The 25,868-nt window shown below is 52.3% G+C and overlaps 1 protein-coding gene and 1 long non-coding RNA gene across 4 annotated transcripts in view; one reads left to right on the top strand and one right to left on the bottom strand.

Annotated features, from left to right (window-relative positions):
* On the bottom strand, positions 1–24,434 carry FOSL2 (FOS like 2, AP-1 transcription factor subunit). Its single transcript, XM_007971077.3, has 4 exons — positions 23,458–24,434; positions 13,078–13,329; positions 8,467–8,574; positions 1–5,393 (listed from the first exon to the last, which is right to left on the bottom strand). Exons 1-4 carry the CDS (start codon positions 23,557–23,559, stop codon positions 4,875–4,877), a joined length of 981 nt encoding a protein of 326 aa, XP_007969268.1. The 5' UTR covers positions 23,560–24,434; the 3' UTR covers positions 1–4,874.
* The window catches only part of LOC140713308 (uncharacterized), a 23,685-nt gene continuing 20,429 nt past the window's right edge, over positions 22,613–25,868 (top strand). For all 3 annotated transcript variants that reach the window (XR_012095248.1, XR_012095247.1, XR_012095246.1), the window contains exon 1: positions 22,613–22,737. This is a non-coding gene — a long non-coding RNA (uncharacterized lncRNA). The remainder of the gene's footprint in view (positions 22,738–25,868) is intronic.

The raw sequence follows: 25,868 nt of genomic DNA, 5'->3' as shown, positions 1-25,868 counted from the left end.
TTCAATCTTAATTGATTTTATTCTACAAAATGCTACTCAACTGAAAGTGGAAAAGCTAGCCCCCCTCCCCCAAAAAAAATCGCAAGGGAAAGAAGTTTTAATATGTTCTTTCTTCCATAGCAGCAAGCTTTTTCTAACAAGCTTTCTTTAGTGCAAATACTGTAGGCTTGTATTACATACAGTAAAACAACAAAACAACAACAACGACGACAAAAAACACCACCAGAAAGGCTTCCAAACAAAGCTACTCCTCAATTTTCAAAACTATACAAAGATTTTGAGCTTGCGATTCTGCCTGGAAGGTCTATTTAGGAGACTCTCCAATGGGACCATTTCACCATTACTTAAAAAAAAAAAAAAAAAAAAAAAGTGCCCAGAAAGGTAATTAAATTCCCCACAGAGCCACATGAACCATATACAACTTGTTTTTGCCTCCACAGTCTCACAGCTGACTTTACTCCACGTCATTGACATATCTCAAATACAGATGCACAAAGCTTATTTTCTACTATACACCAAAATACTATATATACACACACATCTCCCATGGCAGAAAAGACATCTGATACCCTACTCTTTGTACAAAGTCAAATATTTTCTTCCTCAAAATCAAGTAAACACAAACTAAAATAAATGGAATAAACTTTTAATCATACAGAGAAAGTAATTTTGAGAATCAGGACAGGATCTTCCACTGTGTTCTCTTACAATGTAGATGTCTTGGCGACCACTGTCCCCAGAGGAATAAAAATCCACCTTTAAAAACAGAACCTTTTTATACAGTTTATACAGCACAAATCACAATCACTTTAGAAACAAAAATGCATTATCCTAAATTTAAAAAAAAAAAAAAAAAAGGAAGCGAGAAGAGAGAGAGGAACGGAGTATTTTAATGCTATCAGTTTCTATTCAGGCTTGATACAACATAAAGAAGATGTAAACATTTAAAATAAATAATAAAATAAATGTCAATTTCTTCTCCCCCTCCCTTTACCAAAACCCTCTCAAAATTTGATCCAGCCCTTCCTGAACATGTCGTCAAGCATTGGATAAATTAAACCCCTTGGTTAATGTATGGCCAAAACACTAGAAGCGTAAGAAGATGCCAGATTCATAGTGGGATGACTGGGTTTCCTTTTAAAAAGCTACAGGACACAGGCACGCCTGGAAATGTATACACACATGCGCACACACATAGCCCAACCTGTCAATAAATAGTGAGATGCTGGCTTTTAAGATGAATGCCAAAACAACTCAACAAGCAGAAGGTAGCAAAGGCCCCTTAAGTTTTTTAAAGAAAGTTCTACACACCACATATCCTATTGGTCCCCAAATTCTCTAAGGACTCGGGTTACCCCTCCGACCATCTGAGGAGTGCACAAGAGCACATCGTGGGGTAGAAGGAGAAGTATGGAGTGGGAGAATATTGTAGGGGATAAGTCCTTGAGAACAAACATCAGACTGAAGGCAATCTTACCTTGGATCTTTGAAGACAGACCTCACCTCTAAGTGTTTCTGTTTATTCATTACTTAGGGGCCTTTTATAAAGAGATGTCCTCATCCCTCAGTCTCATCCTAAAGAGGATCTATATAAAAGCACCTAACACAGTGCCTGGCACATAGTAGGTGTATTCTTTTCCTTCCTAAAGTGGGCACAAAGATGTCCGACCAGGAAAGGAAATTGACCTGAAAGTTAAATGGCGAGATTGCATTTGCACTGTTGGTCCATCAAGGAAAAGAGAAAAAAAAAGTCCTAGTGCTCCAGACAATTCAACCACCCTCACACTTAGAATCAGAGGGAGATTCCTTTCCCCAAAGCCTGAGAAAGAGCAGCAGCAGTCCCAGATGGCTCTTGACTTTGAGATGCTTGTGTGACACACCTGGCCCCCAACACAGGCAGAATGATGTTTGACTCTTTCTGAAAACCTTCCCAGTGAATTCTCTGCTTGGAGCCGGCTCCAGCAATTTCCTAAGCCTCAGCCAGGATCTCCTCTCCTTCCTGTCTCAGCAGCTTCCCCACTCACCTGGCCAGGGAGAGGAGTATTCGCAGCAAGACTGGCCAGGAGGCCGAGAGGACAGTGTTTTCCACGAGCTGATTAGAGTGCCTGCCCTGTGCCATCCCAGAGCTGCCTGCAGCCCAGTCGGAGTCCATGCCTCTGAGCCGCCTTGTGAGTGGAGCCACGAGAAGCAGGGAAGTTCCTAACCCAAACACAAAGGCAACCCAATGCAGCTGTTCCCATAGCTGGAGCCATGGCAGTGTCTGGTGATTCTGGAGCAAAGGTGCGTGTGCGTGTGTATGAGACAGAGAACTTGGCGGGCAAGCCATAAGGAAGTAAACTCAGAATATGCTCATGACTTAGGTGTGAATATTCAGTCTTCCCCAAATCAAATCACCTCTGGCTTTGGGGAAGTCGAACCTCCTATGACAAAGCCTGGGGGTCTTCGGAGGGAACGTAGCTCAGAGCCTCTTACAGTCCTGTGTGTTGGGTGGAGCTTTGCCTTCTGCTGGTCCCGACATCAACACAGCTTGAAATCTGAACTGAAGCCAAGTTGTGCCTCAGGAATTTGTCCAGCCTGGCCACAAATCAGGCTGTGACCTGCACTGGGATGTTTGCTGCACAAAGTGGGGTGTAAGGGGGCCTTTAGAAATCAAAGACAAGAAAGCAGCTTCATTTAAGAAATACCTATATGCACAAAAAAGATAATAGCTCCCACTTGGCTACAAATACCACTTGAGATGATTACCCCTGTGAGAGCTAAGTGCACCCCAGTTTTCTCTGCCCATCTCCCACCACTCCTGGCTCATTCTGCTGCTTGGATTCATCTCAAGCCAGAAACTCAACTGCCCAATCTTCTTAGAAGGGTCCCTCCCAGAGCCCCTGGGAAACCGGGAGGGCGGCATCACAGCCAAGAGATGCAGGAAATAGCATTTTTAAAGTATTTTAAACAAAATCCTTTTTCTTTGAAACTCCCCTTTCTGCATCACTTGTACATGTCACTTCCAGTCCCACTGGCCCATGTACTTTAAGCATATGGCTGTTCCGCTCTGTGTGTCTAGTGCACGAAAGCAGGTCATGTTCATGAAATAATGACCAGCACGCATGGACTCCACATGCGAGGGAACAGCTGTGTGAATGTGTCACTGCTCTCTCCACAGGGGATCTTACTTGATGTTTCAAACGAGGATACTGTGACCTCTAGAGCTGAATCCCCAGCAGCAGAGTCCCTGCAGAGCACAAGCCCCTCAGAGGCTGGTTCTGGCCACGAGCTACTCCCCGGGTTCCTTTGTCAAGGTCCTGCTGGGAGCCATACCCTGGAGAGAAAAGGCTCAGGGAGGTGGGAAGCAGGGACCCTGCTGAACTGTGCTCCTGCTGGAGGTCAGGGGGACCCTTCCCCAACCCTGTGAAAGGGGGCAGCTCTCCTGCAGTGGGAAGCAAAACATCCTATCTCCAATTCCAGCAGCCAGAAAGATTCAACAGACAACCAGGAATGGCGCATGAGCCACAAGCCACAGCGACAGCTCAGGCCAGCTGCTCACAGCTTGCTTGCTGCCTGGGCCAGAAGAGCACACTGGGGTGGGAACAGGGGAGTGTAAAAGAGAAAGCACTTGATCCAGCAGGTGGCAGATGACCACAGAGGGCAGGAAAGGCCTGGCGCCCTGCGGGGAGGTGAGCAGCCAGGACAGGCTGAACGAGTGCTGGGGCAGCAGCTGCTGCAGACGCCACTCCAGTGACGGCCTCCTGCCTCCCTCCCCTGCCTCTCCATCCTCGGCAAATGCTCCTTTGAGGCTTGGGGAGGGGCTGCCTGGCAGCAATCTGGGGAAGGTCCAGGCCCACGCTCATTAAATCTCTGTGGGTGGCGTCACCCTGAGAGCCAGGGTGGGGGAAAGGCGGAGCCCAGCAGGGACTTGGAGTATAATGTGTGGCTCCTAGGGAGAGACGCCTCCCTGGTCTGGAGAGAAGGGTCCAGGGGCAGAATGGCAAGGCAGTAATTACAGGAGACGCCCTACTCAAGACACCAGGTGAAGGGAAGCTGGCTAGGACACCCGTGTGGCTTTGTTGGCATTATTCCTGGCCTGGTAATTAGGCATTTGGCAAACCCAACCTGTGCCCCACTGTCTCACTCACACCCTGTCTTCTGGCCAAGCCGCTCCTCCAGAAGCCGTCTCCGAAGGTGGGCAGGAAGGGTCCTCTGAGCCTCCCAGTGAGGGCAGCATCTCGAGAGCTCAGGGAGCCCGGCCGGGAGTTCTGGAGATGGTGACTGGGAGGCGTCAGGGCAGGGAAGCCTCTGTATTGCACTTTGTCCCCTTCTGGACAAGTCAGCCCCAGCAGAAGAGTCACCTGCTGCCCCATCTCCAGAAATGAAGAGCTTTAATATTCAGACCACCCAGATGAAATGTCATGGCAAATTTGATAAAAACCAAGAGGGAGTGAAACTGACACTGGGGGAGGGAAGGGGCAGGTCGAGGGAAGGTGAAACCAAAAGGCACTGAGCATGCGTGGTGGGGCAGGGAAGGACACCATCACTCCAGAGACAGTATGGTAACAAAGGGACAGGAATGGTCCAGGCCAGCTTCAGGCTCTTCAGAAGCCAGAGAGATGTCCAAGTCTACCAAACCGAGTTCTCCAAGGCTTTTCAAGAAATGGGATTTGCTTGCAAGATGAATGAGGGAGGAGGTCCCACGGCTTCCAAGAGATCAACCCAAGTCTTCCAATACTCACTGCCAAGTCCCACCTGGGTCCCCCAGAGCCAGGAAGCTCCCTGGCAAGTCCCCCTCTTGCCCTCACAGCCCTGGAGCGCTTGAAGGTGCTGGTCCCTGGGAAGGAGGAGCAAGGAGGACCCCCCTCCGGAGCTGGGGAGGGAAGTGCGCTGGGTTACAGAGCCAGCAGAGTGGGGGAGTTCAAGGAGTCTGATGACTGGTCCCCGCTGCTACTGCTTCTGCGGTGAGCCTTGGAGCAGGACTCAGAGGGAGATGCGGGTGACTCCTGCTCCAGGACGCTAGGATAGGTGAAGACGAGGTTCGAGGTGCCCGGAGTGACAGCAGGCGTGGAGGTCACCACGATAGGGGTGTGCAGGGGCTCCTCACCGTAGAAGCCCCCAGCAATGCTGATGGGCTTGATGACAGAGCGCTGGGCCTTGTCCAGCCCCGCCGACGAGGACGAGGGGCTGTCCTCTTCCAGGGGTTCCTGTTTCACCACAACAGCGCCCACCGCGCCACCCCCACTGCGCATGGGCTGCAGCCCAGGGGCTGGGGGTGATCGGCGCTCCTCGGGGCTAATCTTGCACACTGGGCCATGAGCCACCAACATGAACTCCAGCTTCTCCTTCTCCTTCTGCAGCTCAGCGATCTCCTTCTGCAGGCCTGACTTCTCCTCCTCCAGCTCCTCTGTCTCCTGCCAGGGAAAGAGAGGGATGTGAGGGACAGCAACCTGCCAGGGACCAATCTAGGCAGGAAAGAGAAAACCAGTAACGTCTGCCCTTAGACACTGTGAGAGCAGAGGCTCACACACCTAACCACAGACCCTGCTGCTCTGAGTCACCTGCAGGCTCAAGATTCCTTTCATTTCCAAAGAAGGAAAGTCAGCTTGGAGAGCAGGTGAAGAAACAACTGCAGCTGCCATAACTCAGCACCTACTTTGTGCAGGACACTGTTAAGCATTTCAGAGATGATCTCATTCAACCTTCCAGGAGTTTGTGGAAGCAGATGTTATCATCACCCCATTTTGCAGATGAGGAAACTGAGGTTCAGAGGGGTTAATTTTCCAAAGTCACCGAGCTAGCAGGTGGGGTAGCCCAGATTTGATTCCCAATGTATCTGACTCCAGAGTCTATGTGCTACTACTATGTTCTATGGCCTCGGTGCCAGGACTGCCGCCTCGGTACCCCCGAGGGGTGAGTACTGCAGAGATCTGCATGGAAAAGGGGGCATGGAGCACAGCTCTACCCATCTCTCTCCTTCTCTTACTCCCCAGCCCCATGCCAGCCCACCTGTGGATGGACAAATGCTAAGCCCTAGGCTGCTAGAGTGGAGACTTTGTCATGCACACTCCTGTATCCCCAGCGCCTAGAACAGTGCCTGGCTTCTCGTAAGTGCTCAGCAAATCCCTGTGGGATTATCACAGCCTCTCCTCCCTTTATTAGCTCCAATTCCTTTTTCTTTTCTTTCTTTTTTTTTGTGGGGGGGGGGGGGTCTCACTCTGTCTTGCCCTGGCTGGAGTGCAGCAGCACGATCTTGGCTCACTGCAGCCTCTGCCTCCCAGGTTCAAGCTATTCTCCTGTCTCAGCCTCCCGAGTAGCTGGGACTACAGGCACCCGCCACCACGCCTGGCTAATTTTGTATTTTTCATACAGATGGGGTTTCACCACATTGGCCAGGCTGGTCTTGAACTCCTGACCTCAGGTGATCCGCCCGCCTTGGCCTCCCAAAGTGCTGGGATTACAGGCATGAGCCACAGCGCCCGGCCTTTTGCTCCAATTTCTTAAGCACATATTTCAGGACTCTCAGAACCTTCAGAGAATATTCGGTTCAGCCACCATGCTTGACACAGAAGTAACGTGACAGCCGGAGACGGCCCATGAGGATGCCAGGGTCACTCTGCGAGGACCTCAGCCCCCTTCTTTCATCCCCAGCCAGAGAAGCAGAAGCAAGCAAGCGCACGTGGAGGGGCCGCTGTGGGAGGGGAAGAGGTGTGTGTCACCAGCCTCCTCCCCACGTTTTCCCTAACATGGATTCCTGTTCATCAGTGAGGACATATGGGCAAGGGCTTCGTTCAGCAGAGAACAGCATATTCCGGAGTGAAAAACAGTTTCCGTCTGTCTCAAGGGTCTGACGAACGTCATGAGCTTCTGAGAGGCTTCCTGTGGAGGATGTGGCTCAGGGGCCTGGGTGGCTGGGTCAGAGGGCGGGGGAGGCGGGGGAGGCAGGGGAGTAGGGTGTGAGGCCTCTGGGAGGAGGGGAGGAAAGCAGAGGAGCTTCAGGGGGCAGGGCTATTCTGGGGCGGTTGGTAAGGAGCACCACATGGGGCACAGCTCCTTGAAGTGCCAATCAGAGAAAGGTTAGTGGTGGGAGGGCCCGCTGAGGAAGTGGATTGTGGATCTGCCTCACCTGGGAATGAAGAATTCCCACTCATCCTCCCCGGTTCTAACACCTCCGAGGGACATTACTACAGGCATCACAGAATTCACGCAATTCAATTCATTCAACACCCCAGAGGGAGGGCTGCAGGACAGAGAAAGACAAGCCTAAGCAGGTGGATGGTACCTGGGAACATTAACTCAAGTGAGGGGATGGGCCTGGCGCGGTGGCTCACGCCTGTAATCCCAACACTTTGGGAGGTCAAGGCAGGTGGATCACCCAAGGTCAGCAGTTCGAGACCAGCCTGGCCAACAAGGTGAAACCCTGTCTCTACTAAAAATACAAAAATTACCCAGGCATGGTGGCAGGCACCTGTAATCCCCGCTAGTTGGGAGGCTGAGGCAGGAGAATCGCTTAAATCCAAGAGGCAGAGGTTGCAGTGAGCTGAGATCATGCCACTGTACTCCAGCCTGGGCGACAAGAGCGAAACTCCATTTCAAAAAAATTATAATAATAATTAAAAAAAGTGAGGGGATGTTTTCCAAAGCCCCATCCTGGGCAGTCATTGTGAGGACCACTGATAAGAGTCTCTCTCATCTCCTCACTCTGAAAGCATTCCACTGGGGACAGTCAACCCTGACTCGGGGCTTCCTCCACACAGCACACGACCGGCCCTTCCTGCAGGGCTAGGCTCTGAAAGGAGTTACGTGACGTTGGTCAGGTCAAGCTTAAGAGAGGGAAGGGCAGGGCTGTGGGTCCCCAGGTCTGGGCAATTAGGTGGCACGGGAGAGTGACTCACAAGGGCAGCATGCGGTACCACGGCCACAGCTCTGAGTTCATGATAGAGGTGGGGAACCCGCCTGCCCATAAAGGAAATGAGAAAACCCCAAGAAAATACAAGCTGGCTGCCACGTGACCCATCTCCATCAAGACCTCTCCCCGGCCCAACCCATAGTGCTTAGGCCAGGCGGGGCCACTCCTGATGGTGGCAGGCATGGGAGTGGCTGGAACCTCGGGAAGGAGCCCTGGAGGGGCAGGTCTTGTCCTGGCTCCCAACCTTCCACCATCCCTCACCCAGGAGCCCCAACTGTTCTGTGAGCAGAGAACACTCAGGCGCTGCATAAAAAAAGTGGCCAGCACCCCCCGAGAAGGCTGCTCATTTCTTCCCTCTGGGCCCTGGCTGGTGCTAAAGGTCACCTCCCTCCCTCTCTCTTTTTTCAATCAATACAAGGCTGACCCATGTGTCCAAAGGAAGGAAAGCTCTATCTCCACTGACTCATCTGTAGAGCGCTTGTGGGTAAGGAGACAGCTGTGGGAGACAGGATCAGGACCCTCGGGGTTCTCACTCCAGCCTACCCAGAGGTGCTCCCACCCTACGCAGAGTTCCTCACCGCCTGCAGCTTCTCTGTCAGCTCCCGGCGGCGGTTCCGGCACTTGGCTGCAGCCAGCTTGTTCCTCTCCCTCCGGATGCGACGCTTCTCCTCCTCTTCAGGAGACAGCTAGAGGCCAAAGCCAAGGATCACGATTAGAACAGGGACAATGGTTCACAGCATTTTTAAAAAACTGTATTTTAAGTAAGGCAAGAAGCCCTTCTGGAAATGGGAAGAGGAGGAGGAAGGGCAAGAGGAGCATGGCTGGACTCAGAGGCCCCAGAACATGTGGCTCCTGATGTCTGGCTGCCTGGGAGGGCTCTTTGAGCTGAATCTGCCCCAGAAGGTGATGTCCAAGTTTAAAGTCCATGTTTAAACAGGACAGCAATGGGTCAGGGATTCACCGGACCAGGCATGATGGCAGCACCTGTCACATCAGCCCTGACTCAGTGCCCAGGCCAGAGAGAAGGAGCTGGGGATGCTTCTCCAAAAGTCCCCTCCTGCCAGCCAGGTGTGGTCCCACCCACTTAAGCAGCTTTTTCCAAACCCTGGCTAATTACTCCTCCTATCACTCTGCCTGCTCTGCAAGCCTCATTATCCCCATTTGGTTAAGTAGCTGGGCCTGGAGTCCCCACACAGGTAAGAACCACCCAGGGGGGATGTTATGTTGCTGATAGGAGGGTCAAGAGTGCCACTCCACTCCCGATTTCCTCTGCCAATCCGAGAAAGCCAGTTGCTCACAGTTCGACCCCAAGTACTCCCCCACATGCCTGGTGCAGGGCTAAGTTGGACAGGACATGCAAAATGAAGAGGAGCCCCCGGCAGGTAAAATCCTGCTGCCCACCATATCCATCCACTCAACAAGTGAGCACCTGGTTCCATGTGCAAAATGCAGTTCTAGGGGCTTAGGATTTTATCTGCGAACCAAACAAAGGAAGTTTCCCCTGCAAAGAGCTTAGGATCTAGCTTCTTCCAATGAGATGGTTAGGAACTTGTCACTCACACCAGAGAGCATGAACTCTGCTCTCCTGAGCAGGGCTAATACTCTGGTTCCACAGAGCCCTGCAGAGCTGTGACCCCAATGCCTGTCTCAGGGAGAGGTGACACAAGGAGATGGCTGTGGGCCAAAGCAGAAAGCAATGCAAAGGGAAAAACCACTCATTCAGTTATCAAACATGGACTGCACACCTACTAAGTGCCCACATTCAGTTATCAAACATGGACTGCACACCTACTAAGTGCCTGCATTCAGTTATCAAACACTGACTGCACACCTACTAAGTGCTCGGTGCTATACTGGGAGCCTAGAAGACCTCCAGGGGAAGAAGACCTGGGTCAGCTCTCACGGGACACCTGGGGGCAAAATCAAAGCTACTTTTGGAGGAACAGGGAGAAGCTGCCCCAAGGAGGGATACTGCCTTGACTTCAGGTCACCCCATGAAGGAAAAAGCCACTGTCCTGGCTGGGTCCAAGTCAGAGTCCCACAAGGCTCCCTCCAGCCCTGGAGGTCTGTTGCTGTGGTGTTCTGAACAGCAAAGAGAGGACAATCATCACAGCACCAGAGAGGATGATCCCATGCCTGTCACACAGAGAGGAGGCCACGGCCCGGCTGAGGTCATGAGGCCACTTGGCCAAGGCCCTGAATACTTGCTGCTCCTAAACCTGTCTTGTCTTGAGCCTGACAGAATTGCCAAGAAAGCCTTATGGCCCTGCTGCAGGCCTGGGTTTAGGGCTCACCACAGAAAGGGCCACAAGGGCTCCCCTTAAGGCCCACAAAGACCCCTAGATCCCTCTCTAATGAGGGGCAGAAAAGAAGGAGGCTTGCCTTGACCCACCACAAGCCCTCCTTCCCCCTTGGCTGCTTCTGGACAACTTTTGGCCTCCTGACTGACCTAGAAGTCTCTACCCTGACTGGTGAGGTGTGGGGCAACTTGTGGGAGCTGTCGACATAGGAAGTGTTCAGGGGCGGTGAAATCAACAGAGTTCCAGCTTCAGTGTGTCAGCAGCACCACGTACCCACCCACAAGCCGCACACACCCTCCCCTCCCCACCTCCTCAGAGTCGCCGCCACGGGGCACACAGGGAACCTCCCAGGCAGGCTCCAGAGGAGGCCTATGAGGCACCAGGCTGGCTCTGGGGGCAGGCTCCTCCCTAGCAGGGTGGCTCAGGGAGGCTAGGGACGGCCAGAGTAAGCTTCAGAGCAAAGCCCTGAGGGCTGGGAACCCGAACAGCCAAGGTTCTAGACTGCCACTGCCCAGGCTTCCTCAGCGCTGCTGGGAGATGTGTGAATTCCCAACTGATGCGGAATAAAATGCTCCTTGTTCTCTCCCTCCCTCTCAAAAAAGGAAGGAAATTCTCCAGACAGATTGTATGAGGCACGCCTAGGTGGTGTGGTGGGAAAACCGTAGGACTAAAGGTCAGGAGAAGTGGGTTCCAGTGCTGGCTCTGCTGCTAACTCACTGTGCCACTCTAACAGGGACCTTCACCTTTCTGGGTCTCCATTTCCTTGTCTATAAAATGGGTATAAAGGGAAAATGAGAAAAGATGGTCTCCAAAGTCCCTTCTGGATATAAACTTCTAAATTTGGTGTGAGGTAGGCCCAGAAGAGAATGGAGAGCGTGGCCGGGCGCGGTGGCTCACGCCTGTAATCCCAACACTTTGGGAAGCTGAGGTGGGCGGATCACCTGAGGTCAGGAGTTCGAGACCAGCCTGGCCAACATGGCAAAATCCCATCTCTACTAAAAGTACAAAAAAAATGAGCCAGGCATGGTGGTGCGTGCCTGTAATCTCAGCTACTCAGGAGGCTGAGGCAGGAGAATTGCTTGAACCGGTGAAGTGGAAGTTGTAGCGAGCCGAGATCGTGACACTGCACTCTGGCCTGGGCAATATGAGCAGGACTCCATCTCAAAAAAAAAAAAAAAAAAAAGAGAGAGAGAGAGAGAGAGAGAAAAAAAGAGAATAGAGAGCATTCAGCACATCCTCCAGCTTTGTGGTCCTGCTAGCCTCAAAGAGTCCCTGGCAAGCCTGGCTCTCACTCAGGATCACTTACATCCCAGAAGAGTCCAGCTCATTGGTGAGTATAAGGCTTTGCACCTTGGACTCCGCGAAGGAAGCATATTTATAAAGGTCATAATAAGCATGGCTACTGCAATATTTACAACTGCAATTATAGAAAGCAACTGTGAGGAGGATACTGGCCACTTGCTCCAGCAGCAGAGGCCCCACATGCAGCTGTGAATCTATTACAGACTCTAGCAGACACCCCCCTCCCCCGAAGTGGCTCTGCACTGTGGTTCCGCCATTGACAGAACAAACCAACAAGTAGTGGATACAAGACCCAGCTTTGTCCTCGGAGGAGCCGAGCTCCTGAGAAAGCTTCCAGTTCCTTGGCGTGGTGATCCCTGTAATTCCAAGTATCCTGGGGTCTGGATCTACCTTGATCCACTGGGAACCATGTTTGAAAGGTCCGTATATTGGAACATTGTGGCCCTGGGGATCACCGAGTGAAGATGGACAGTGGATGAAATGGGGAAGGGTTCCAAGGCTGTCACTGGAATAGTTTTCCAGGATAACAATTCATTTGGAAAAGGGATTCCACTGCTAACGTATTTTCCCTTCCCTGGGCTCAGGGTGGCATAGCCTTGGAGAAAGAACACTGCATAAGGGGTCCACGGAACTGGGATCTAGCCCAGACTTCCCCACTCACTGGTCGAGTGGCCACACGCAGGTGTGTCTGGCCCTTGCTTGTATCATCTCACATGGGGGTGAGATGGGGCTCTCTGAGGCTGTATTCCATTCTTTCTGGAATTATGCATGATTCTGATCTCCCTTTCCAGGACCAGGGGACTTGGCACTGCCCTGGCTCACTGCTGACCCAAGCAAGGAGCCTCCTGAGTACAGGGTACGCGCTGCCTAAATAGCAGCGCCCCGCCTCTTCCCCATTTTCTGGCTTCCCTCTCCAGCCAGGTTAATTCTTTCTCAAAGCTGAGCCCCTTGAAGAGAAAAGGGCTGATGTCTGGCCTCCCCCGCCTCATCCTCCCATCTGTTCATGCCGCTGAACAGACTCTAAAGACCCAGAGTTACTGCACTGCTGGAACATGCATTCTAGGCCCTTGAAATGGGCTCCTGCCCCGAGCTGGAGGCCTGGAACACTGAGCAGGAACGGGAAGTTGAGGGCAGTGCCGGCCCAGAGCTTGACCCTGTAGGTCTGCTGGGTGCCTGGGCTGCACTAGACCCTGGGAAACAGCTAAGGGCTAATCCTAAAAAGCTCACAGCCAGGGTTCATTGGCTGCTTGTCCCATGGCCCTTTTGCCAAGGATCAGAGAAGGATCCTGCTGTGGCAGGTCGTAACGGTCCTTCCCATCTGTAGCCAAGTCCTGGCTACCCATTTTGTGGCTGAGGAAACTGAGACTCAGAGATTCTAAGGGACACAAGCGAGATGACAGAGCCAGCCGGAGTCTTGGGTCTCCAGCTCCGCCTCCAGTGAGGGGGACGACGTGCTCTTCAACCCCTAGCTCCCTTGTCTCCCCTGCTCTCAGAACATTAACCCTACCAGACTGCAGAAAAACGTTGTGTGTTTCTGGGGCTCCGAAAGCCACTGACGTGGCTCCTTCCCACTGGTCTGAGCTGTACCTGCTCATCTCTCCTTCTGCGGCCCACGGTGGTGCCAATGGTCTTGATCACGCCGGGTCTTGGGAGGGCCATGTGTCCAGGGACAGAGGCCAGGCCCGGCAGGGGGCTGTAGGGGTGCGAGCGAGGGTACGGGTTGGACATGGAGGTGATCACTGTAGGCTGCACCATCCACTGCAGGTCCTGGCTGGTCGTGATGGCGTTGATGGTGGGGATGAAGGCACTGCCTGAGCCAGGCATATCTACCCGGAATTTCTGAAATGAGGAAAAAAATACAATTGAGCCAATAAATACTAAGCTGAACAGGATACTTAATAATAACTGAACAGAGCCGAGGCAAAAACTGGCACAGAGCAGGGTCAGTGTTTGGAGGGCAAGATCCGGCCCCCAGGTGGGCCTGGACAAGTCCTGAGCATCCAAGAATCAAGAGGGGAATCTTAACTATTCCTGGGGCTTCACGTCGGACCTGCTCCCTGACTGGGGTCCTGAGAACTCCATCCCCAGGTGGCTCAGTGAGGAAACTGTCATATCCCAAATGACTTCCAAGATAAACGTGGTCCGCAGCACTCACATTCGGCAGGCCTTGTTGGCAGTTCTCCAGGATACACATCTGCAGGATGTGGCACCTGGGTCTCTTAAGCCTCTGAGTCACCTGCCAACTATTTCTCAGGGTACCGGCTCAGGACACCTTGAAGGGATTTGCACACCAGTAGCTTTGGACCAACAAAGATCACCAAGGGAGCATACTGTGTCTGCCTTTGTCACTTTCCAAAGAGGTTCAGGACAGAGCTATGACTCCATCAGGACACAGCCAGGTCCAGGAAAAGATGTCCTCTAACCCACGAGACTAACAAGTAGCAGCATTTGCAGCCAGACATCCTTTGCTCTCCTTGTCCCTCCTCCTTTCCCATCATTAGCATCTTGCTTGGGGCAGACCGGCTGAGCGTGTCTCTCTACTCAGCTACACAGGCATCGATCTATGTTCACAGATGTTTCTGTGGGAAACTCTGGTGCTGCTAGTGCAGTTTTCTCCCCGCTTCTTAATTTATGCCCAGACCACGTTGCAGAACTCTTTGGAACACGCTGCAGGAAGCATTCTATTTAAAATATAAGATGATGACAGAGTATAGAAACTAAAATGGGCTGTGCTCCTTAGCAGTTGGTCTTGACCTTTCTCCAAGGCAGCTACTGGAAAATGGAAGAAGTGGGGAGGAGAGGAGGGCCCCCACTTCTAGCTTTTCAGGGGAAAGTCCCCCTAATGGAACCCAGGTGAACCTTCATCTTCAGATGACTCCTGGGTCCACATAAAGCTTCTCCAAGTAGTTTCTTTCCCACTTAAAAAGTGAGTGAAATGATGACAATAGCTAATGTTTCCTGGGCACTTACTAAATGTCAGACACCACGTCTTACCTAGATTATCTCACTAAATCTCCCTCTGAGGGAAGAACAACCATTAGCTGCATTTTAGGGACAGAAATCTAGGCTTAGTGAGATTAAGTACTTTATCCAAGGCCACATTGCTAATAAGCAGTGGGGTCAGGATTCAAACCCAGTCCAGCCCAACAAAGAGGCCAGAGCCCCTGGACACAGTGTATAGAAGCTCCTTTGCCACTACTTCTTTCCTTCTCAAAATCCAGCCCTAAGTGCTGGTTATCTACCCCCACTGCCCTCAGAGTGTCAGGTCATCCCCTATAGACCTTCCCTCTCACCAAGAAGGTCCCACAGGTCTGTCTGGCCCCGAATGGAACCCCACTATCATTAGCATGGATGCTGTAGTACCCTCCCTATGCTGGTCCAATCAGACCAACTAGGAATAGAAGCATTCGCAGCAATGGAAGCTGGAACCACCACTGTCTTTGCCTCGTCACATCAGGGCTCCTGCTGTGTAAATAATGCATAGAGTACCTCACTACAGCTGACGGAGCTGGGGACCCCTTCTTGCTCAATTCCCTCCTATCTGCCTGACCCCAGTCTGTATGGTGGAACAGCTGCCTCACCTCCCAGACCACCCCAGGGGCCCAGGCCAAGGGCATTCAGTGAAGAGAGCTGCCCAGCACAATGGATTCTAGGATTCTAGAGGAAAGCTACCCAGTGCAATGGATTCTGGGGTTCGGGAGGAGAGGTGCCTAGAGCAATGGGTTCTGGGATTCTGGAGGATAGTTACCCAGTACAATGCATTCTGAGATTCAAGAGGAGAGCCGCACAGAACAGCGGGTTCTGGGATTCTGGAGGAAAGTTACCCGGTGCAATGCATTCTGGGATTCAGGAGGAGAGTTGCCTAAAGCAATGGGCTCTGGGATTCTGGAGGAAAGTTACCCAGCCCAGTGCATTCTGGGATTCGAGAGGACAGTTGCCTAGAGCAATGGGTTCCAGGATTCTGGAGAAAAGTTACCCAGTACAGTGGATTCTGGGATCCCGTGAAGACAGCTGCCCAGGGTGATAGATTCTGAGTTGCATTTCTGAAGGCAAACAAAAGTGGGCTTTTTATCAGGCGCTGACTGAAAAGCAGCAGGTGTGTGCACGTGAAGGAGGGAAGAGTGCAGTGAACAGGAAAGCATCCAAGTGGGAAATGATCTTCCAAGAGGAAAAATGGCCAATTGGGGCTGGGCTGTGAGTAGGCAGAGTCGTGAGAACAGCAGGCATGGCTAAGTGTGTGTAGAAGCACCAAGTCCCAGACAGCTATTTTTTTCCTGAGCTGCTGGATGGGAGGGGTGGGGAATCAGCACTGCAGTCGGGGTCAGGAGGCATGGGGTTGAGGCCTGTCTTAGCCACTGAGTGCCTTGCCCTGGGCTCAAGGACTCAATTCCATGGATGTAAAGGGGAATACTCATCAAACTCACTGCACTGTCATGAGGATTAAATGAGTAGCTACTTTAGGCTATAAAAGCACACCAGTGGTTCTCAACCCTGGCTACACATGAGAATATTCCAAGGAGCTTGTAAAAAATACACCAATGTCAGAGCCTCGCCATTAGACCTCTAAAATAATTGGTTTGGGGCCGGGCTCTGATAAACTTTAAAAAAAAAAAAAAAAAAAAAAAAAAAAAACCTCCCAAGGAGATTCTGTTGTGCAGCCAGGGTTGAGAAACATGGCTCCTAACAAAGGGAAGGTCATCATCACCATCACCATCAACATTAGATGTGCCTGTGTACTCTGCACAGGAGGCTCCAGGGAGAAGTGCCAGCTTCCCACTCCTGGAAAGCACCCAACTTTTAAATTCCATTTCTCTCCCCAAGCCAGATTCTGGGTTTGAAATGCACCTGAGGCATCCAGCGCAATGGTTTGATAGGACCCCCCTCCTCCATGGGGAAGCTGTTAGCTTTCCTTCTAGGAAAGCACCTAAGAAAGTCACTCCTCATTCCAACAAATAAAAGTGCTCCCGTTTTAGGCTTGGGGAACGCAGCAGAAAATCTGAAGCAAAGCTGAGGGACAAAGACCCCTTCGGAATAGGTGGATGCCTATTAGCCCCTCTGAGGCCCTCCAGTTCACCCGCTGTGGAGGGCAGGTCCGCGGTGTGTGCTCCCCGGTATACATCAGCCAGATTCCTTGCAGCAATGGTTTGGTCTAGACAAAACAAGACAGCAATAAAAACCAGCCAGGAGGTAATGACTGCCTCTGAAAACGCATGTACACCTTGTTTCAGACAGGAGGTAAAGCCATCTGGATAATGCACTGGCTCTAAACTGCAAGGAAAACAATGTCCCATCCCCAGAGGGGCCCGGGGCTCTGATAAAGAAGGCTTTTGTCTCCAAGAGGAGCCTCTCTGGGAGACACACAAAAGTTTCAATTAGATCTGGCAGATGGGCCTTGTCTCAACTCCCAACATGTTATTCAGAAACGTGTTATTCAGAAACGTGTTATTCAGACACTGGGGCAGGAGAGAAGAGGTGAAGTTAGGAGTTTGTGGTCCCAGAAGTTAGCCTAGCATTCCTCTACGCCAATAGACCCGAGAATCAGCCAAATGTCACACTGGAGATAAATCATGGTTCTCTATGCACGAGTTAACATTAAGCACAAACCAAGACAGAGCTGCTCAGCTGGGGGCTACAGGGCTGTTTCAGACCTGCTGCAGTGTCAGGAGTGTGCTGGGAGTGACAGGTTCAGGAGAGAGAACCCAAAAACCTCACTTGGCTCCCTGGGACTCTGTAGCCAACATGTTCTCCTCGAGGACACTCTGAAGATGCTGGATGCCTGTGTAGCATTCCAGCCTGGCAAAGCCTCCAAATATTTTACCATGTCACCCTGTCAACTGCTGGGTGGGCAAGAATGCCTATAAAAGGATATAGTGGTCCCCCATCCACCTCCTAGAGCAGAGTTTAGCAAACTTTTGCTGTGAAGGGTCAGAGAGCAAATATTTTAGGCTTGGTGGGCTATACGGTCTTGGCTGCAACTCAGTTCTGCCACCACAGTGAGAAAGCAGCCCTAGATAACACGTAAACAAATAGGCATGACCGTGCCACTGAATTTTATTTAGAAAAATACTCAGACCATAGTTTGCCAACCCCTGTCCCAGAGATTCATTCTCATCTCCCATGCTCAGGTTGCAGGGAAAAGAATACAGAAGAATTAAGAAAGCAAAGAGTCAGAACTGAGATGTTCCTTCAACCCAGGTAGCCGAGGAGATGGGCTCTCACTCATCGGCTTGAACCTCCAGACCCTGAGTCGACATTCAAACCCGTACAAGCCTTGTGGTCTTTGGGCATGGAAACGCCCATCACCCTGTTGTACCCTGTTGCTAGGGTGCCACGGGGCTGCTTAGGAAGGATGCGTGTGCTCCTTCCACTGCCAATGAGCAACACAGCTGAGGACATGGACCCTCGAGGGCCACCAAACCTCAGTAGGTCAGAGACGTTCCCCAGCCCAACAGTTGCTGATTTGGGAAAACTGCCTCCTGAGACTCTATACTGGAGCCTTGGCTTCAGCCATGAACCCATGGCTTTTTGCTGACAGGTATTGGAACTAGGGTTTGGGCCCCTACAGGCCTGGATGGGGCCGAGGACTTATCCCAGAGACTTGTGAGTGGGCAGAAATGGTATGTGAGATGGAAGTCAGCGTTGGGGTTCTTGGCCCAGTCCCTTGGCCAGGCAATTCTCCATCAGATGGATTTTCGTCTGGGTTGTCAAGCAGTCAAGCCATGAAGCCCTGTGGACTCTGTAACCTGCCTTGCCAGGCAAGCAGCTATGATTGAGTGTGTCTAGGAAGGGACTGGGTTCTTCCCTTTAAAAACCCTTTCTTTAGATTCCCAGGATGGAAAAGGGACAACTCCAACATCCTAGAGATTGGCTCCAGAGAAGAGAAAAGGATAAGGGCACACGCTGTCTCATACTTCCCATCACATCCCCTCTGAGGTCCAGTTTAATGCAAATGCTTCATATTTTTCCTGAACCTGGGATGTTCCCCAAAGCCTTCCATAAGGAATTTAACCAGTCTTCATAGGTTCTGCGTTGAACATCACTTTGACCTCTGACCTTTCATTCCTCTCTGAAGAAATACCACTATGTCACAATGGAAACTGTTGCTAATAAGTTGTAATTTCCCAAAGCTTTACAGTTTGTAAACGTTCTCTTAGGTGACCCGCCTCTCTTCAGCCTCCATGCTTTCCTGGGTTCCCTTGAAAGAGTTACTCTATCCTCCTCCACCTAGCTTCCTGCCAGGAGGAAGATAACCAGGGAAGGAAAGAAACAGAAAGAGAAGGCAGCCCTTGCCCAGGTTCCCCAGCTGCTTCCCTGCCAGGGCCCTTTTGGCCAGAAGCGCCACACCAAAGCACTGGGGAATTCACCCCATATTCTGTGAGCCCCTTTGGAGCCCCCACAGCTCCCCGGAGGCTCTACACTCCATGGGAATGACACGTCCTCTCATCCTCCCTTAGAGCCACAGGAAGGTGAGCCTAGGAAAGTGCCACTGCCACGGGACAGGGCTGAGAGACCAGGTGGGTCAGGAGAAATCTTACGCCTTCCCTCTCCGGCCCAGGGAGCTGAGAAGGGATAGAATTACCAGATGGGGTTTGGAACAGATCTATTTCCCTCAGTCAGGGCAGCTGCTGTCATTTTGAAATACTGTGGCCACCAAAAGACAACACATACAACACAGATGAGACATACCCACAAAGTAATGATGCTATTTTTTTCTTCGTTTCAACGAATAGACCAGAATATTCATCTCCTTAATTCTCACAACCAGTATCTTTATTCCTATCTAACAAATGAGAAAAAAAAAATCCAAGTTATTGATGGCAAAGGTGCCTGCTTTGGTGTCTTTTGTCGTGGGCGTGCTCTCCCAGGTAGACTCCAGAGGCCTGAAGGACATGGGGTCTCACCCTACTTTGGACTCAGCGGGATCATCCAGACTTGTATGTCCGACTTGGCTCCAAAGAGGCTTTTGGTAATTTCCAAATATCAAATTCACCCTTCAGAGGACAAAGATTTGTTAGCAGGGAGGATTTTCAAAAGAATACGCTGAAAGCAACTGCAAAAGAGGGGGTACTGCAAAACCTTTCTCAGTCTGAGGATAGCCGCAGCACTCGGATAAGCATTTAGTCTCCTCAAGGAAAAAACAAGGAAGGGGACAATAGTGATTTGGATGAATAAGTTCTGCTGTATTTGTATTAAGATAGAAAAAAAAAAAACAAGTCTCCCAATTTTACCCTCACCTTGAATGATAAGACAGGCAGAAGCAGAAATAGGTAGTGGAAATGCACTCAGGGTTTTGGATAGGAAAATTCAACTGCCAGTCGGACAATACATGACTGCTATTTCACCCCAGTCCCTTTGATGAAAAAGTGAAGCTGACTTCCACCATCAAGAATCAGCGGAACAGACAAATTCTTGGGATAACATTTTGTTTGATCCTAATCTACAACATCTGTAAGATCAAGGGGGGGAAAAAAAGCACCAGACCCTTAATCTATGCCTCCCACATTCCCACCAACTGAACAAGCCCCCTCCTAATATAAGCACATAAGAAAACATGCCTTGGGAATTTGAACAAATTGTGAAGGCACCCTAATGAACAGACAGATATCAAAATAGAAAAAAAAGCATTCCTTTTATAACCAGGTTTTATTTAGAACAGAACAAAAAAGAAACTCAAAGTCAAGCAGTTCCTAGTTAACCAAGGTTCAATATGTGGCATTTATTTGTCCCTCATTAAAAAGAAAAAGCATCCTAAGAATTCCGAACTCACCAATTTAACACTCTGGGACTGGAAAAATACATTCCCAAGATAGTTGTCCTAAAAATTTCCCGTAGAGGGCACTAGAGAGGTATGATTGAGGCTGGCTTGGGAATCACAGTCATTTCTGGTAAAAGTTCTTTGATGTGAGGAATGTCCCAGTCTGGTACAGTTGGCAAAAGTTCACTCTGGGGAATTGTGTGTGTGTGTGTGTGTGTGTGTGTGTGTGTGTGTCTGTCTGTCTGTCTTGGGAAGGAGTGGTTGAGGAAGAAGAGTGCTAGTCTGGTATTCCTTAACTCCAAAAAGGAAATACTGCCCTTGATTTATTTTCACAAGTTATCTGAGAAACAAATAGCAGCCTTGGAAAAGTTCTAGGTCTTGTTTTTGTTTTGTTTTTTTCATTAAAAGGGGGCCAGCTGATGAAAACAAGTTATGAAATGACCTATGTTTGTGTAACTGGCTGGATTGCGTAATGCTCAGGCCCTGAAACCGTAATAGTCAAGCAGCCAGGCAGGGCATATATCTGGGAGATGTTTTCCTAGGAAAGTTAGGAGAGAAAAAACAACAGCAAAAAGAAAAATCCAAGAAGGGGAGGTGTGTGCAACAATTACTGACAAAACAAAATCACCAATGACCAACTTTTGAGATTAAAACTATAACTGGAACAGGAAATATTTTTCATGCCTCAAGTTCCTGCCATATATAAGAACAGAGGCTGGAACAAAGACTAGTCTGCTCCCCCCACCCCCAAAGTCACTGGAGCTCATGGCCATGTGTTAAGATCCAGCTTCATGAAGCTAGAGGGGATGGGAAAGCTCTGGGTTGAAGAACTGGCAACACACTGATCAGGAATATTGGACTCCCAAAAGAGAGACCTGAAAAAAATAAAATTCACTTCCCCAAAGAAAAACCAGAGAACTGTCTCATATGGATCAGTCCACTGAGATATGCCATAAAAGAGAAAGGCCCATCCACTAACTGCCAGGGAAGTCTCCCAGTAAAGGAAGCTGAGAGAAATAAAGTGATTACAGGTTTTATCTAGTATGTAGTAAAGTTACCTCGAGCCCAAGATCAGGCAAGGTCATAGCACAGACTTGTGAAGGAACAAAAGCCTCTGAGGTCAGTCCTCTGGACCACAGAACGATTTTGTTCACAGTTGGAGCAACGATGGAAAAATCCACCCCGTTCCTCCTCGTCCCCCACCCAACCACGACCACACCAAGGAGCGGACAGGCCAAGAACCTCGTCTCAAGTGGCATTACCTTGCCAGTCCCTCTGGTTTGAAAGGCGTCTCACACACTGCCAGGTCGAATGGGCAGGCGTCTATGTGAGAACCCCGTGCACTGGTTATTACTAATTGCAAAATCCTCATGTGTTACAGCATGCTAGGAATTAGCCAACAGCTGCTTTTTGCTTCGGTAATGAGGCCCTATTACACTCTGCTGGACTGAGTTCTCTTCCTTCTTCCTAGCACTGGTTTCCTGTCTGATTTTCTTCCAAAACCGGGAATTGCCTCCGCTCACATCCTGGGCTCAAAGCCCTAGTGACACAGATTATTCAGTTGGGGCAATGATGTCCGGTATGACATCCCGGCAGGCCCCAGGGTCTATGCTAAGCCAGGCAGTGAGATTGTAATACTCCAACGATAACTGCCAAAGACACATTAGGGAAAAGAACAGAGAAGAAATCAAAAGATCCCTTCCTGATTCCAGGGAGGAGGACAGGCGTTTGGGGTTTGTTGAACGGGAGAGGGAGGGAATGGGTACAGACTTCAACCTATTCCCTCATGATGTTTACATTCAATACAAACCACCAACGGGGCTGGAAAGCAAACATAACCAGTAACTTTTCGGATTTAAAACTCATCACCTTGGTGCTCAATACGAACGGTGCATTGACTGCACCCTCAATGAACAGACTAGGCTGTCTCTACTGCGGGTGCTTATAGGAGCACCATGGGAGGCAGAGGGAAGGCAGAAAAGCCATTTTGGGGACTCATCAGGTATAGGGAATCACTTTGGAACAAGGGATCCCTCATCAGATCCAAAAGAGAGCCATGTTCCATAAGACTTTCCAGCTGAATCTACCCCTCCCTGGAAGCCCACCCCAGCCCCTTCTAGAGGCCAAGGCCACCGCCTTATGGAGCATCCCTTGCTGCAGCCAACTGTGCTAGACTCCACAGATGCTGACCACTGTGGGCTTCATGTTGTATTGGGCCTGTGTTAACCCAGCTCTCTCTCGAGACAGAGCGGGTGGGGAGCCGCAGCAGAGGGCAGGCACGCCATCAGCACCCCCCCCCCCCCCGCCCCGCAACAACAGTACCTTCCTGGTATTTATAAACACAGAGATCACACGCACAATCCCTCCAGTGCAAACCAGTCCGGCTGCTTTAGAAACAAGTTGTTTTCTGCTTCTAGAACCACCCAGGAGCCTGTGTGATGTCTCTTCCCCCACCCGACCCCCTCTTCTCTCTGCCGGCCTCCTCGCTCCAGGTACCCCCAGACCCTCAAGGTGCTCCTTCGTTCCTGGGGGGCAGTGCAGCCTCCTGTCCCCGACCCTTACAGAAGACGGGCGGGCAGGCGGGCAGGCACTGGGCACACAGGCGGCATGAGCCAATCAAGGTTGGCTTCTTCCTTCCTGACCTTCGCACCTGATTCCCAGAGCGGCAGCCCTCGCCCTCGCTCCAGATTACTTGAAGGAGTCCAACCATGTTTCTGGATCCCCAACCCCTTTCAGAAAGGAGCTAAGACTGATGGAGAACGGGGAGGGGAGAGAGAGAGGGCTTTCCTGAAAGAATAGGGTCCCACGATGTCGAAAGGTGCCAGTGGGTGCAAAGATTTTCTTGTCTGTCCACCACCCAGAAAGAAGACTCGGGGCGGGGGGCGAGGAGGGGCGGGCACTGGGGAGGGGGAGTAGTTCATGGGAGGAGGTAACAGGCTCTTCCTGGTAGGGGGCCTACAATTCCAGGAGTTTATCTGGGTAAAATATAATGTGGGAGGAAAAGGGCATGTTGTCTCTTCAAGCCCACTCCCCAATCCCCTGATTTAAAAGGGGGTGGTGGGGGAGGAGAGGACGAAAATCCAGAACTTAACAACGGTGGCCCGTAGGTATTTTTTCGCCAAGAAAAGGAAAAGAAAGCAAAAGAGGCAGTGGCGGCGAGAGGAGGGCAGGGGTCCGCCCGCGCTGCCAGGTGCACCGGGGCCCGCACCTACCTGCTGGCCGCCGCCGCCGCTGGAGTACGACTCGGCGTGCGCAGGAGAGCCGCTGCTGCCCCGGGACGAGGTGTCAAAGTTCCCGGGATAATCCTGGTACATGATCCGCGGTAGGGGCCGGAGGGGAAACAGGGTGTTTTTCTTCCCCCGCCCTCGCCGCGGCCGCGCACCGGCTGCTGCGCGCTCGTTCGTCCGCCGGCCGCGCCGCGGGCTTTGGGCTTCGCTCCTAGGTTTCTCCCCAACCGCGGCGGGCGAGGACAAGGAGGCGGCGACACCTCGGGAACAGCGTCCCCCGAGCGCCTCTTACGGCACTTCTTTCCGGCTCTGAGAACGCCGCGGGACCAGTTGTCCACCCGGTCCCTCCCTCTAAAAAGTCGGCGCGTCTCTCGGTCCCTCCCCTGCGCGCGCCCTCCCGCCCCCGCGCGCAGCCGGAGCTCAGCCGGGACCCACGGCCCAATCAAAAATTGGAAATTAAAAAGACTAGGAGCCCAGAGAGCCTGGCCTGCCAGCCCCGGGGACCCTCCGATTTCAGACAGGGCCAAAAAGGCGGAAAGAAAAGCTGTCCGCTGGGAGAAACTTCTGTTTCTTCCTTTCAGAAAAGGAGCCGGAGAATAAACTTCCCGTGGCCGACTCGCCGCCGGAGTTTCGGGGCGGCTCGGATACTTGACTGGGAGAAGGCGGCGTGCGCCCGTCCCGCGGCCCCGAGCGCGCCAGGGGGACAGCGGCTCGTGGGGCTCAAGCTGAGCTGGCGCTGAGAGGGACGCGGCCCTGCTCCCCGCTCCGGCGCCCGGACCTGCACCCCTTCCCCGGCGCCCGCTCCCGGACGGGCCCGCCTCGCCCGACCGCGCCTCTCCCTCTCCCTCTCCCTGTCCCCGCCGAGCGCCGCTCGTTCGCTCGCTCTCTGGTTCGCTCGAAGCCCTAGCGCTCTGCCCGAGATGAGTCACTACAATGGCACGAGTTCAACTCACACTCTTTATTCTCCAGCCCTGTACCATGTGGATTCACTCACGTCAACCCCAGACTCCACCTTGCAGGGAGGAGCGCACGAGGAGGCGGGGGGAGGAGGCCGCGGAGGAGGAAGAGGCGCAGGAGGGGAGGAGGCGGGCGCAGCTCTTCCCTCCCAGCCCCGGCTCCAGGCCGCGCTGACGCCAGCCGCGCACCCCGCGCGAGGAAGCCAGGCGGTGGCCCGGGCGGGAGCGGGCGCTCCGCACGGTTTGGGGGCGCCGAGGCAGCCCCGGCCTTCCCCCGCCCCCCGCTCACCCCCCGTGCCCAGCGCCCTTGGTCTGTTCCATTGGCGCACGTTGCCAAAGATGGTCATTTGCGTTAGAGGACGCGAGTGCGGGTTTCCTCGCTTTCGGGTGACGTGGAGGGAGAGGGATTCCCTCGCCCGCTCCCGAGTGCGCTGTGGCCTCTCCCCCGCCCCGGGAAGGGGCGCGGGGCGGGGCCCCGAGAGCGGCCGCGCGGTCTCGACTCCGGATTTTAGAAAATAATCACAGCCCTGACGGCGAGACGGGCGGTTCGGTGCGGCGCCACCGGGAGGCCGGGAGCTGGGCGCGCAGAGCCGCTCGCAGGGAGGGCGCGGCCGCGCGCGGTCGTAGGCGCCCTTCGCGGCGCCGCCGAGTGCAGCGGGCGCCCGGGGCGCGCAGGGTGCCCGCGCCGCCCTGCGGCCGGGTCTTGGCGGGGCGCGGCGCCGGGCGGGGCTGGCCTGCCTATTTTTCCCTCCGTGGCGGGCTGCCTACCGCTTCCCTTTTTGATTTTTGTTTTTCATGTCTTCGGTCCTACAGTTAATTCGTTAGGAGTAGCCTTGAAGATGAAATTAACCGGCCAAGACATTCCGGCTGCCCTGTACGCCGAGCAATTAGGACGCATCTAATAAGAGTAATCGGGCGTTTATAAGCAAACTCCCGACTGTTACGAATTTAAAAAAAAAAAAAAAAAGTAGCCAGCGAGAGGGTGTGCCCCAACGTTGTCGTCTTCAGCTGTTTTGGAGCGAAGTTCAGGGCGCGGGTAGCCGGACACTTGGGTCCTCCTCCCTCACTGGGCGGGGCTGGGAGGGGCGCGGCGCAGGGTACAGAGCACAGACCTTGGAGCAGGAACGCCCGGCTACGCTATTTACGAGCTGTGAGATCTTAGACCAATTCCTTAACCTCTCTGGGCCTCAGTTTCCTCCTATAAAGGGAAGGAGTTTGGAGCCATGACCTTAGGCCCTTCTCTGCTCTGGAGCTCCAATCCTTCTGCTGAGATGATGGTGTGTGAATGGAGAAGTACTGTAGCGGAATTCAAGGAACTTAGGTTCTGGCCCAGGGTCTGTTAGCCTCAGTTTACCCAATTCTTAAGTAGCACCAGCCGTCTGTACCCCACAGGGTCCTTATGAGGCCCCAAAGTTAAGAGGTGTTCTTGAGAGTCCATTG

Source organism: Chlorocebus sabaeus, chromosome 14 (genome assembly GCF_047675955.1).
Source record: "Chlorocebus sabaeus isolate Y175 chromosome 14, mChlSab1.0.hap1, whole genome shotgun sequence".
In the NCBI taxonomy this organism is placed as follows: Eukaryota; Metazoa; Chordata; class Mammalia; order Primates; family Cercopithecidae; genus Chlorocebus; species Chlorocebus sabaeus.
Note: the sequence above shows the minus strand (reverse complement) of the source record. Positions and strands in the feature narration are given on the sequence as shown.